The following is a 13,587-nucleotide window of genomic DNA, read 5'->3' as shown; positions in this document are numbered from 1 at the left end:
TCCCCACTGAACAGACTAAAGGCTGCCCACTCCCTAGAATACATAGATATGGCAGCATCATACAGAGGGATGATCAAAATAGTAGGTATCAGATGAAACTGCTTTAAAACCACATTTAAAACACTCTCTAAATAAGGGCTATAAATTCTGAAAATCTTGAAGAAAATTTTGAAGATTGTTCATTTTAAATGAATACATAAAACTACAAAGAACATCAATTATACTGAAATTGAGTAATCAAAAAATAGTTGTTTTATATAGCTCTATTAATACATTGAGATGTAGTGGTAGGACTAAAAACCACTGTGAGGGAATTCCCTGGTGGTCCAGTGATTAGGACTCTGCACTTCCACTGCCATGGGCCTGGGTTCAACCCCTGGTCAGGGAACTAAGATCCTCCAAGCCATGTAACATGGCCAAAATTAAAAAATAAAACCCACCATGATTTTGTGGTGGTGCATATCAATGGTATTTTGAAAGAGCTGCAATAACTATGGAATCTCTGATTTCTATTATCAAGAAAGTTGTGGTACTGCTAATATTTCTGTACTTTGTTGCCAACATTCATAATGAAAGGAAACATTAAATTCCAGATAGAGTACAGTAGAGGGGGAGGAGGAGGAGATGTAAGTCTTCCCATCCAGATTCAGACATGTGAATTCTTCAGTTTAAAAATCCCTGCCTTAGATACCGTTTTAACATTTTACCATGTACATGTATTCCGTGCCCCCCCCCCCCCAACTGTCATTATAGGTACTCAAGAAGCACTGTTGTTTTTCAGCGAGAAATACATCTAGGACCTTTAAGTCTTACTCTTCAGATCAAATGGACACAGGCCCTGAAAGCCTCCTGGCAGGCAAATAAATCACGTGGGGACCTTTTTTTTCATATCAAGGGAGAGAATTTATCAGCTGAATTTTCATGAACATTTGTGTTTGATGGGAGACTGAAAAACTTTAAGATATAGGACACAGCCAATGATGCACTTGCATGACGACAGTCATTCAGTTCTTGTAGGGAAACTGAAACTGGAGTTAGATGCAGACTATGAATTGCTGAATCACAGTATTAACAATGGGATTTTTTTCAATGATACATATTCAATCATATCATCCTCTCTAAAATAACAGTCGGCCCTCTCTTTCCATGGTTCTGCATTAGCAGATTCAACAACTGCAAATCAAAAATATATTTAATTTCCAGAACGTTCCAAAAAGTAAAACTTGAATTTGCCATGCACTGGCAACTATTTACATAGCAGTTATACTGTATTTACAAACTTTGCAATTTACATTTATGTTGTATAAGTAATCTAGAGATGATTTAAAATATAATACATGTGAGAATGTATGTAGGATATATGTAAATACTACATCATTTTATATGGGCAACTTGAGCATCTGTGGACTCTAGTATCTGCAGAAAATACTGCAAGCAATCCCCCTTGGATTTGAGGGACACCTGTAATAATTTCTTTTGGTAAGAGAAAAGTTTTGTACTATCAATCAGATCAGATCAGATCAGTCGCTCAGTCATGTCCGACTCTTTGAGACCCCATGAATCGCAGCACGCCAGGCCTCCCTGTCCATCACCAACTCCCGGAGTTCACTCAAGACTCATGTCCATCGAGTCAGTGATGCCATCCAGCCATCTCATCCTCTGTCGTCCCCTTCTCCTCCTGCCCCCAATCCCTCCCAGCATCAGGGTCTTTTCCAGTGAGTCAACTCTTCACATGAGGTGGCCAAAGTACTGCATTTTCAGCTTTAGCATCATTCCTTCCAAAGAAATCCCAGGGCTGATCTCCTTCAGAATGGACTGGTTGGATCTCCTTGCAGTCCAAGGGACTCTCAAGAGTCTTCTCCAACACCACAGTTCAAAAGCATCAATTCTTCGGTGCTCAGCCTTCTTCACAGTCCAACTCTCACATCCATACATGACCACTGGAAAAACCATAGCCTTGACTAGATGAACCTTTGTTGGCAAAGTAGTCTCTGCTTTTGAATATGCTATCTAGGTTGGTCATAACTTTCCTTCCAAGGAGTAAGCGACTTTTAATTTCATGGCTGCAGTCACCATCTGTAGTGATTTTGGAGCCCAGAAAAATAAAGTCTGACACTGTTTCCACATCTATTTCCCATGAAATGGTGGGACCGGATGCCATGATCTTCGTTTTCTGAATGTTGAGCTTTAAGCCAACTTTTTCACTTGCCTCTTTCACTTTCATCAAGAGGCTTTTGAGTTCCTCTTCACTTTCTGCCATAAGGGTGGTGTCATCTGCATATCTGACGTTATTGATATTTCTCCCGGCAATCTTGATTCCAGTTTGTGTTTCTTCCAGCCCAGCATTTCTCATGATGTACTCTGCATAGAAGTTAAATAAGCAGGGTGACAATATACAGCCTTGACATACTCCTTTTCCTATTTGGAACCAGTCTGTTGTTTGTTCCATGTCCAGTTCTAACTGTTGCTTCCTGACCTGCATACAAATTTCTCAAGAGGCAGATCAGGTGGTCTGGTATTCCCATCTCTTGAAGAATTTTCCAGTTTATTGTGATCCACACAGTCAAAGGCTTTGGCATAGTCAATAAAGCAGAAGATAACCTATTATTTAAGCTTCAGCTCATTTTTTTCAAGATTCTATATATTTTATAATACATATAACAGTAACGTGTATTACATGTCATTTACAAGTAGCTTTCATGTGTGTGTGTGTGTGTTAGTTGCTTAGTCATGCCCGACTCTTTGCAATCCCGTAGACCACAGCCCACCAGGCCCCTCCATCCATGGGATTCTCCAGGCAAGAACACAGGAGTGGGTTGCCATTTCCTTCTCTCCAAAAGAAACGATAGAAAGAAAGTAAATTTGCTCAGTCGTGTCCAACTCTTTGCGACCCCATGGACGGTAGCCTACCAGGCTCCTCCATCCATGGAACTTTCATGTGTGTATGTGATAAAAATATATATATATCTTTGTCCCTAGTTACTGGCAACATGGCTCCCCTGGAATCTATGTAGTGATTTGGCCTTTTTTATGTTAATGATATGATTGGTGGCTGAGGACCCCTCAATAGCTTCAGGATGGGGACTGGTCACCAGAAAGACTTAATTAGTGGCTTGGAACTCTTGGCCTCACTCCCTGGCCTCTAGGGAGAAGAGAGGTGCTAGAAATAGATATTTACCAATGGCCAGTGATTTAAATGATTTAAACAATCATACCTACACAATGGAACCTCTGTAAAAAAATTCTAAATGACAGGGTTCAGAGAGCTTCAGGTTGGTGAACACATCAAGATGCTGGAAGTGTGACCATGCCCAGAGAAGACACAGAAGCTCACACACACCTCATTCTCCATACCTTGCCCCATGCATCTTTCATTTGGCTGTTCCTGAGTTATAGTTATAAAGACCAGTAATAATAGGTTTTCCTAAGTTCTATGAGCTGTTCAAACAAATTACTGAACCTGAAGAAGCAGCCATCCTCAGGAACCCTCAATTTGTAGCCAAGCTGAAGAGAAGTGTGGATAACATGGGACCCTAATACTAGTAACTGGCATCTGACGTGAGGGCAGTCTTATGGGAGTGAGTCCTTAAACCTGTGTGCAGTTTGACTCTAATCCAGGGAGTGTCAGAATTGAGTTGAATTGTAGAATACCCAGTTGGTGTCTGCAAAGAAATGGAGAACTGCTAGGTGTGGAAAAACCCCACATTTGGTGTCAGAAATGTTGTGAGTAAAAGCAGCTCAGTTATTATACTGGCTTGTCACTAGGTAACACATGGTTAACAATCCATTTCACCCCTTACTGTGTGATCTTGGGCAGGTCACAGTCTCACCAAGCCATTTCTTCAATTAAAAAATGGAAATACTACCCTTGACCTCAAAGGATTATGGTAAGGATTAAACAAGAAACCTATGTAGAGTACCTAATACACAGATGGTACTTGATAAATTCTCCAGTGATAGAGCACAAAATGCTATGCTGCACTTTTTGTTTTTAGGAGGGAACCAAACTCCTTTTCAGTCTACAACCTGAAGATATAACGTGTTAGCATGTGTCAGAACTCAGGTGGTGGTGGTGACAGATGGCCAAATGGTCTGCAAAGGGACTCCAGGGTAGGGCACCAGTGATAAAGCAGCCCAGCACCAGGTACCTTATCCCAGTCTGCCTGTAGTAAACCAACAGCCTACATGCTAGTGTATGTTAAGTGGGTCTTCGATCTGGAATACTAATAACAGAATTCTGCCTAAATGATTTTTACATGTATTTGTCAATATCAACCATCTCACTGAAAGAAACAATGAAAAATGCTTGAGAAAAGTAACTTTAATATTATTATTATCTGGATTGTGGTATACAAAATTGACATTCTCAGAGTAAAATTTAAAATGGCCAGAGTAATGTTACAAAAACTTCTCTAGAAATAACATAGTTCTATGGTTTACAGAGTATGCCTAAAAGAAAAATATAAGAATACCTGAGCAAAGAAATATTAACCTAGTGCTCAGAATACCAAAATATATCTATGAGGGAAAGCAGGAGCAGGAAAAGCAGGAAAGCAGCAGGAAAGCAGGAAAAGAGCAGGAAAGCAGTAACACAAAATTTGCAAAAAAAAGTTAGAACAAAAACTCACTTTTTGAGTTCTTTCACCTTAAGCCTGAAGGCTTCATGCTCCCAAAGAATCCAATTATGGGAACAAATTACCTCATACTCAAGTTTTGCTCTAAAATACTATAAAACAGGTTATATTCTCAAGTTTTATTAAGTTGTTTATACAAACTTAAAGTCATGAGCATGACTTCAGGATCTGAGCTTTTTATGTCAAGTGCTTTAACCAAGCAGTCTAAGGCCTCCTGTATTTTTCCACACTCTTTCAGTTCTTTTCCATGCAAGACAAGAGTGTCATAGTCATTCACAGCCTCCATTGCCTCATCCTGGGGAGAGTCAACCAACTGTCCATCAGACAAAGGCTCAGGGTCACCTGGAGAGGTCTCCTGAGCCAGAGCACCAGGCTTAGATGTACTTAACTGACTGGATTTATTTTCTGAAGACAGTGTTTCTCTGGAAGGATCTTCTTTTGTATGCTCTGGGGCTTCGTCACCACTTTCCTCTGCTCCTTCCTCCAGATGATCTTCAACAACCTTTGCTTCACTGCTATTGTCAAGTCTTTCCTCCATATCTTCCACGTGGTCTAAAACCACATTAATAAGAGACCTCCTAGAAGCCAGGGATCTTCTAGAGTTTACAGACTTATTTATACTGTCAGATATTTTAGGTGAAAAGAACCTTTCAGGTAGACTGATGTCATTTTTGGGAGTTGAGGCATCAAACTGTTTTACAGATAAAAATGGGAAGGGAGATGTGTTGAATGGGTTTGTGCTTGAAGTATCTTTAAAAGTATGTTCATCTTCATTATCTGAATCAATTCGTCTGGCTTTTCTTCTGATTTTCACATTAACAACTTCTTCTGGCTCATCATCTTCCTCAGAAAGATCCACACTGAGACATGCTTTGCTATGCACTGACTCTGCTCTGGAATTAGCTGCAGAGCCACACAAGCTATTTTCTTTCTCCACATGCTCCAAAAACTGACTGGAAAGATTTTGTCCATTGTCTGCAGAGTCTTCCAAGAAAAGATTGAAATCACATGCATACTGTCCTGAAGAGGCTAAAGGTTCCTCTTCCAATTTGGCCTCATTCGCTTGAGCATCCTGCAGTGCACTGTGGGCTGCTGTTAAGTCATCATCAGCTATTTTAATAACAGATACATTCGATTCTGGCCTTTGATATTCCTTTGTTTTGGGATTAGCAGGCGAGGGATTGCAATGATGTAAAACCTCATCATCCTCTAGTTGATCTAGATTTGGTCCAAGATCAACTCTGGCTGACTTGCTAGGTAAATAATTAAAACTTGCCAGAGGGCTCTCTTGCTCTGACTCCTGCATAAACCCCTCTTGTGATGCCTCTTTTTGTAGCGCCATCCCTGATAAAGAGTCAGGGAAAATCTCTTCTACATCTCCACACCCTTTGGGTAAAGTAGTGACAAAGTCATCATTAAGTGTAATTACACATGGGTGCCTACCATCTTGTGGGATGGTATCATTCAGCTTTATCCTGGAGAGATCTTTCTCATCCTCTTTGGGCAGATCATCAATGATCATGCTGGCCATTAGAGAACTGATTTCTTCCTGGGTGTGATAAACAGGTAGATGAGATGAAGGCTGAGGCTGTGGTTTATTTACTTTGGGACGTTTCTTCTTTGTTTGATATACAGGTTCTCTCAGCCAGATGCCCTCATTCCCCATTTTTTGTCTTTCCATTAAGAGCTCTGTATTTTGAGACTCGGATTCAACAAGGAATTGAGCTTTCTGAACCCTTTGTTGAATATAGTGAGAGTCTTCGATCACATCAAGCTCTTCTTTAACAGACAGGTCACGCGTGTACATCAAATCATGGTCTGAGATTCCAGCTATCCTCAAAGAGTGCAGGAAGGCAATATGTTCATCTAGGTTCTTATCAGATCTCCTCTGAGCAGCATGCAAAGACTGAAGCTGCAGCTGGGTTGCAGAGTTCTGAAAATCCTCAATTGTAAAGAGCTCTCTCAATTCTTGTTTACTAAAATATCGGAAAGGGTTCTTCTTATCACCAGTAGTTTGTCTTATTAATGAGTCCTTGAAAACCTGTCTTCTGTATATTTTTTCCTCTACAGTTCCACAAGTGATAAGCCTATAAACTACAACATTTTCTTTCTGTCCAATTCGGTAAACCCTATCCACAGCTTGAGCATCAGTTGCAGGATTCCAGCTAGGGTCAAAGATGACCACTCTGCTTGCTGCAGTTAGTGTTAAGCCAACACCACCTACTTGAGTGGTAAGCAGAAAAACAGAGTAATCTTTATTTTGCTGGAATAAACTAATTCTTTTTTCTCGTTCCACAAGATGAGTAATTGTTCCATCAATTCGCAATATCTTAAAGTGCCTATTCTTTAAGAGACGTTCAATGATGTTTAGAATTCGTCTTGACTGGGAAAACACCAGAGTTTGATGCCCTTCATCTCGCAGTTTCTTAAGCAGGTCCATTAGAAATAACATCTTTCCAGATTCTTCCATCAGTGTATCATCACTTATTTGATCAATATGGTCCACATCTGAGGAATCTTCCCCTTCAATTTCATCCTGAACAGAGAATTTGGCAGCTCCTAGATTCAGCAAACCACAAGCTCGTGCAGATAGCAGCCTAGGATGATCACAGAGCTTCTTTAAGACACCCAGCTCAGCCAAAGGTGAGCGTGTCTCCATTAACAACTCCTTGATATGATCTAGAGACACAAATTTCCTGTATATTTCTTCTTGTAAAGGTACAAGACGTATCCAAATAATTAAATCATTTTTCCTGGAAAGGGAAGGCATTTCACATATGGCACCAACATCTGGACTCTTTTCACTAAGCTGGACCTCTGGGTTGCTTGACTTTTTCTTCTGTACCTCTTCTTTAGTCCTCCTGAGAAAATAGGGCTTTATGATTGCCATTAAGTTTTCAGATATTTTAAATCCCAAAGCTTTTTCCCCTGGGGTAGCATCCTTCTCTCTTGCTCTAGTAATAGGATTTTCATACTCCATTTTAAAAGTTCTTAGTGTTCCTAGCAGGGACCCTTGACAAGCAAAATCAAATAGGGACCATAGTTCTTGTAAATTATTCTGGATTGGGGTTCCTGTGAGGAGGATGCGATTACTGGCAGGGATTGCACGAGCACATATTGCTGACTTGGTAGACGAGCTTTTTATTTTATGTGCTTCATCAAGGATGACATAGTCCCACAAAAACTCTTGGCCATTCAAGCTGGAAAGCTGCTGCCAATTATTGATTAACATTTGGTATGTGGTGATAATGACACCATTCCTTTGCTGAATCCGACAGAGGTTTCTGGTACGTTCATCCTTGCTAGGACCATGAAAAGTTTTGACTCTCATTCCTGGAGTCCACTTGACAAATTCTCTTAGCCATGTGCTGATGAGACTGGTTGGCATGATCAGCAGCACATGGTTCACAAGTGAAGCATCAAACATACCAGAAAGGAAAGCAATGATTTGAACAGTCTTTCCTAACCCCATATCATCTGCCAGAATGCCACCTCTCCTTCCATCCCTATACAGGCTGTACAGGAAAGCTATACCTTCCTTCTGGTACTCATATAGTTGGTTATGCAGTTCTTGATAAAGCAGCAGGCCAGAGTTGCACACATCTATGAATTCATCATCTCCATGTTCTGCCAACTCCTCCAAGGCTTCCTGTATTTTTTGGATTCTGCTCATCACCTTTTCGTTAGGAAAAATGTCCTTTGCCAAGTTGAAAAGTTTAAGTGCTTGTTCCAGATCTCCATTCTTAGTTGCTTCTTTGGCCTCCTTCACATATCTGTAAAAATAAGGTTAAAAAAAGCTATGCATACATAGAGAGAGACTGATAGATAGAAGATTAGAAAGAAAGGAAACAAATTGAACATTCAGTCTAAGAATGCTTTAGAGTCCATTTTGGAACCCAAACCATAGTTGAGCTTTCAATATCTTCAATTCAGGATGGGAAAGATTAGCACAGAAGATACCACTTAAGAAGACACAAATATCCACCAAACCCTGCTAGCAACAACTTCAGGTACTAATTGTAGGAAATAACCAACCTATATTGTGGGAGCATGGAAACAAGAACATACATAAGCACTTCTCAGGCCTTATTTTTCTGGATCTCTGTGATACATTTCACGGTTGATCACTCTGCCCTTGCAAATCCCTCCCTCCACTGGATTCATATAGATTCCTCCTGGTTTCCTCCCCCATCACTGGCCATTTCCTCTCTGGGTCTTTCTCAGGTTCCTATTCTTCCTCCCCAAAGGCTCAGTCCTAGCCCTCTTCTCACTCCTTTTCCTTTCTCCTTATTGTCTCCTAGAGCTGCCACTCCCACCTATGTGTTCCTAACTCCCAAAACACTTTCTCCAACCCAAGGCTTGCCCTCAAGCTCTAGTCTAAACCCATATTCCAACTGCCTTCTGTACATCTCCACTTGAAAGTTTCACAGGCACCTCCAATTCAATTAATTCCAAACTAAACTTATTATTTCCCCTCTTAAGGCGTGTTTCTCCGTTTGTATGGTAATAAATGACAGTAACATCCACTCAGCCATTCAAGCTAAAAATCTAAAGATCATCCTTGACTCCAATCCAAATGAGTGACCCTTGCCTTTTCTCTCTTTCTAACCACCTCGTCCCTTAGCCAACAGTCCCCCAAGCCCTCCTAACTTTATTTCCCAAAGATAACCTGTGTCTTGCTCTCTCATCTCTACCACTACTGTGGTCCAAGTCACCATCATCTCTGGATTGGATAACTGCAACTTCCTACTCACTGGTTTCCCTATGTCCACTCTTGGCCCCTCCAACATATTCTCTGCACAGGAGTCAGAGATACTGTCTTAAAACATAGAAGAAATTGTCCGTCCTTTGCTTAAAAGTCTTCAGTGGTTTACAGTTGACAGATTTGGAAAGGGTGCCACAACAATTCACTGAGGAAAGAGTAGTCTTTTTAAGTAAATATCCATGTGCAAAAGAATGAAATTGGTCCCCCACCTCACAACATACACAAAAATTAATTCAAAATGAATCAAAGACCTAAATATAAGTGCTGAAACCACAAAACTCTTAGAAGAAAGTTAGGTGTAATAGGTGTAACTCTGTCATGACCTTGGATTTGGCAATGGTTTCTTAGATATGGTGCCAAACACATGTGCAACCAAAGTAAAAAATAAATTGGGCTTCATAAAAGCTAAAAACATTTGTGCTACAAAGGATACCATGAAGAAAGTGAAAAGACAACCCAAGGAATGAGAGAAAATACTTGCAAATCTTGTACCTGATAAAGGATTTGTACCTAGAATATATAAAGAACTCTTACAACTCAATAACTAAAAGACAAAGAGGGACTTCCCTGGTGGTCCAGTGGTTAGGATTCAACACTTTCACTGCCATGGCCCTGGGTTCAATCCTTCATCAGGGAACTAAGATCCCGCCCAAAAAAAAAAAAAAAAGACAAGTAACCCAATTAAAATGGGCAAAGTATCTGACTATTTCTCCAAGGAAGATATACAAATAGCTTACAACCACATGAAAAGATGCTCAACATTATTAGTCATTAGGGAAAATGCAAACCAAAACCACAATAACACTTCATGCCCATTAGGATGACTAGAATCAAAAAGAGAAAATACCAAGTGTTGACAGCAAAACAAAAAAGTGGAAAAACTGCAACTCTATAACACTGTTGGTAGGAATGTAAAATGGAGTCAGTGCTTCAGAAATTAGTCCATCAGTTCCTTAAAAAGTTACACATAGAGTTACCATGTAATTTAGGAATTCTACTCCCAGGTATATACCCAAGAGAAATGAAAACATTTGGTCACAGAAAATCTTGTACATGAATGTTCACAGCAGTATTATATTATTCACTAAACCAAAAGGGGAAATAACACAAATGTCCATCAAATGATGATATACCAGATAAAAAGGTGGTATACCCATACAAAATATATGCAGCCATAAAAAGGAATGAAATAATGCTACAGCATGAATGAGTCTTAAAAACATTTTGCTACATGAAATAATAAGCCAGTCACTCACTGATACAGAGGACAAATTAGTGGTTACCATTGGGGAGAGGAATGGGGGTCGTGGCGGGCAACATAGGGGTAAGGGATTAAGAGGTACTAACTATCAGGTATAAAATAAGTTACAAGGGTATATTGTACAACACAGGAAATACAGCCAATATTTTCTAATAACTATATATGGAATATAAGCTTTAAAAATTGTGAATCACTGTATCATACACCTGTAACTTACATAATATTGTACATCAACTATACATAAAAAAGCCAGTCATAAAAGGGCATATATTTTATGATTCTGTTTATATGAAATGTCCAAGTTAGGCAAATTCACAGAGAAAGTATATTAGTGGTTGCCAGGGGCTGGTGGCTGGGGCATTCATGGACGAGAGGGTATGATGGCTGAAAGGTAAGGAATCTCTTTTAAGGGTGATGAAAATGTTCTAAAACTAACTGTGGTGATGGGGTGCACAACTCTGTGAACATACTAAAAATTATTAAACTGTACTCTTTTATAGTTTGAGAATGGAATGGTACCTCAACAAATCTGTTAACAACAACAACAACAAAATCTTCAGTGGCTTCCTATGGCCTAAGAATGAAGTTTAAGCTCTGTAGCCTGGCATTCCAGGCCCTGACTGATACAGCCAGGAACTGCTGATCTCTCTGCCTTAACTTCTGCCACTTCCTGCCTCAAACATTTTCTTTTAACCTCTTATGCCCATCATACTACTTTGTCCTCCAAAGCTTAGCCTCACACTACCTTCCTCTTCTGGGCTATACTCCTCTCCAAGCTGACCTCACTCATTCTTTAAGACACTGTTTCTCAATGTTCTGCACAATCTCCTGGCTGCTGCTGCTGCATCATTTCAGTCGTGTCCGACTCTGTGCGACCCCATAGATGGCAGCCCACCAGGCTCCCCCGTCCCTGGGATTCTCCAGGCAAGAACACTGGAGTGGGTTGCCATTTCCTTCTCCAATGCATGAAAGTGAAAAGTGAAAGTGAAGTTGCTCTGTTGTGTCCAACTCTTCACGACCCCATGGACTGCAGCCTACCAGGCTCCTCCACCCATGGGATTTTCCAGGCTAGAGTACTGGAGTGGGTTGCCATTGCCTTCTCCACAATCTCCTGGAAGGCTTGTTAAAACACAGATTGCTGGACCCCAACATCAGATTTTCTGATTCTGTAGTGAGGCCCAAGAATTTGTAGTTCTACAAAGTTCCCAGGTGATGCTAATGCTTCTGGTCCAGAACCCACATTTCAAGACACGTGTACCCCAATGTTCATCACAGCACTGTTTATAATAGCCAGGACATGGAAGCAACCTAGATGTCCATCAGCAGATGAATGGATAAGAAAGCTGTGGTACATATACACAATGGAGTATTACTCAGCCATTAAAAAGAATACATTTGAATCAGTTCTAATGAGGTGGATGAAACTGGAGCCTGTTATACAGAGTGAAGTAAGCCAGAAAAAAAAAACACCAATACAGTATACTAACGCATATATATGGAATTTAGAAAGATGGTAATGATAACCCTGTATGCAAGACAGCAAAAGAGACAGATGTATAGAACAGTCTTTTGGACTCTGTGGGAGAGGGAGGTGGGGGATGATTTGGGAGAATGGCATTGAAACTTGTATAATATCATATAAGAAATGAATTGCCAGTCCAGGTTCGATGCAGGATACAGGAAGCTTGGGGCTGGTGCACTGGGATGACCCAGAGGGATGGTATGGGGAGGGAGGTGGGAGGGGGGTTCAGGATTGGGAACACGTGTACACCCGTGGCAGATTCATGGTGACGTATGGCAAAACCAATACAATATTGTAAAGTAATTAGCCTCTAATTAAAATAAATAAATTTAAGTTTAAAAAAAAGAAACCTGTTCCATTGCTTAACAGTTAACCATCTTAAATAGTCATATATTTAATAAACTAAAATAACCATGTTAAAAAAAAAATAAAATAAAATCAGGCCTCACCTGTGGTTCCTCTAGGATGCCTTTCATCCCTACCCTCCCCCATCAGTTGTTCTACCTCAATATTCCCCTATATGTTCATCTCTATCAGTACATTTAACACACTGTATTAAAATCACCATGAAACCATCTAGCTGTATTACAAATGTATGAAACAACCTCACTGAAGAGGGTGGAGGGAAAATGTGCTGACCTAAGTAACCTAGGAAATGAATCAAGTCTGTGAGAGTAAAACCAAAAGAAACATAAGCATGTACTCTAGAGGATACAGTTGTTTCCCATGGGGGTATGACGTAAAAGTTCTGATACTGAAATGCATGTATGCTAGAGTTGAAGCATTAAGTAAATGGATGGCAGATAGTGGGAGCCAGGTTTCTCACTGTTGGAATGGGAGTTTACAGACTGGTTAAGAGAAGGTTACAATGATCTAGGCGGTAATGGATCAGAATTAGAAACATCACTATAAACCCATGTTCAACATAAATACAGATCAGTTCAGTTCAGTCACTCAGGCGTGTCCAACTCTTTGTGACCCCACGGACTACAGCACGCCAGGCTTCCCTGTCCATCACCAACTCCCAAAGCTTGCTCAAACCCATGTCCAGGTCGGTGATGCCATCTAGATAGATAAACACAGATAGTTACACCTAAAAATATTTACAGACATGTGGATATACATGGGTTAGTATATACACATATTTCCTTGCTCTGTCAGCTAAGAGGGCCTAGAAGCAAGGAAACCCCAGCAGTAACAAGCACATCAAGCACCCAGATCTTTACTTCTAGTACCATTTGCGAATAAAAGGACCAGGCCTCCTTGGAAAAATGGCATTCTAGGGTTATGGCAAGAAATCTATAAGATGAGCCTGGAGCATGCTGTATTGTCAGAAAGTAAGGAAGTGGTCAAATACAAACAACATCCCACAATGAAAGGAGTGTGTCAGAGACACAAGTGCCAA

General features: G+C 40.4%; 1 protein-coding gene across 1 annotated transcript in view; it reads right to left on the bottom strand.

Moving 5' to 3' along the window:
* Positions 1-1,883: 1,883 nt before the first annotated feature.
* ERCC6L (ERCC excision repair 6 like, spindle assembly checkpoint helicase) overlaps positions 1,884-13,587 on the bottom strand; it is a 32,020-nt gene continuing 20,316 nt past the window's right edge. The window contains exon 2 of the mRNA XM_070785152.1: positions 1,884-8,407. Within this exon, the coding sequence (XP_070641253.1) occupies positions 4,747-8,407 (3,661 nt within the window). The 3' untranslated portion in view covers positions 1,884-4,746. The remainder of the gene's footprint in view (positions 8,408-13,587) is intronic.

This window comes from Bos indicus, chromosome X (genome assembly GCF_029378745.1).
Source record: "Bos indicus isolate NIAB-ARS_2022 breed Sahiwal x Tharparkar chromosome X, NIAB-ARS_B.indTharparkar_mat_pri_1.0, whole genome shotgun sequence".
Taxonomy (NCBI): Eukaryota; Metazoa; Chordata; class Mammalia; order Artiodactyla; family Bovidae; genus Bos; species Bos indicus.
This window is presented reverse-complemented; position numbering and strand designations above follow the sequence as displayed.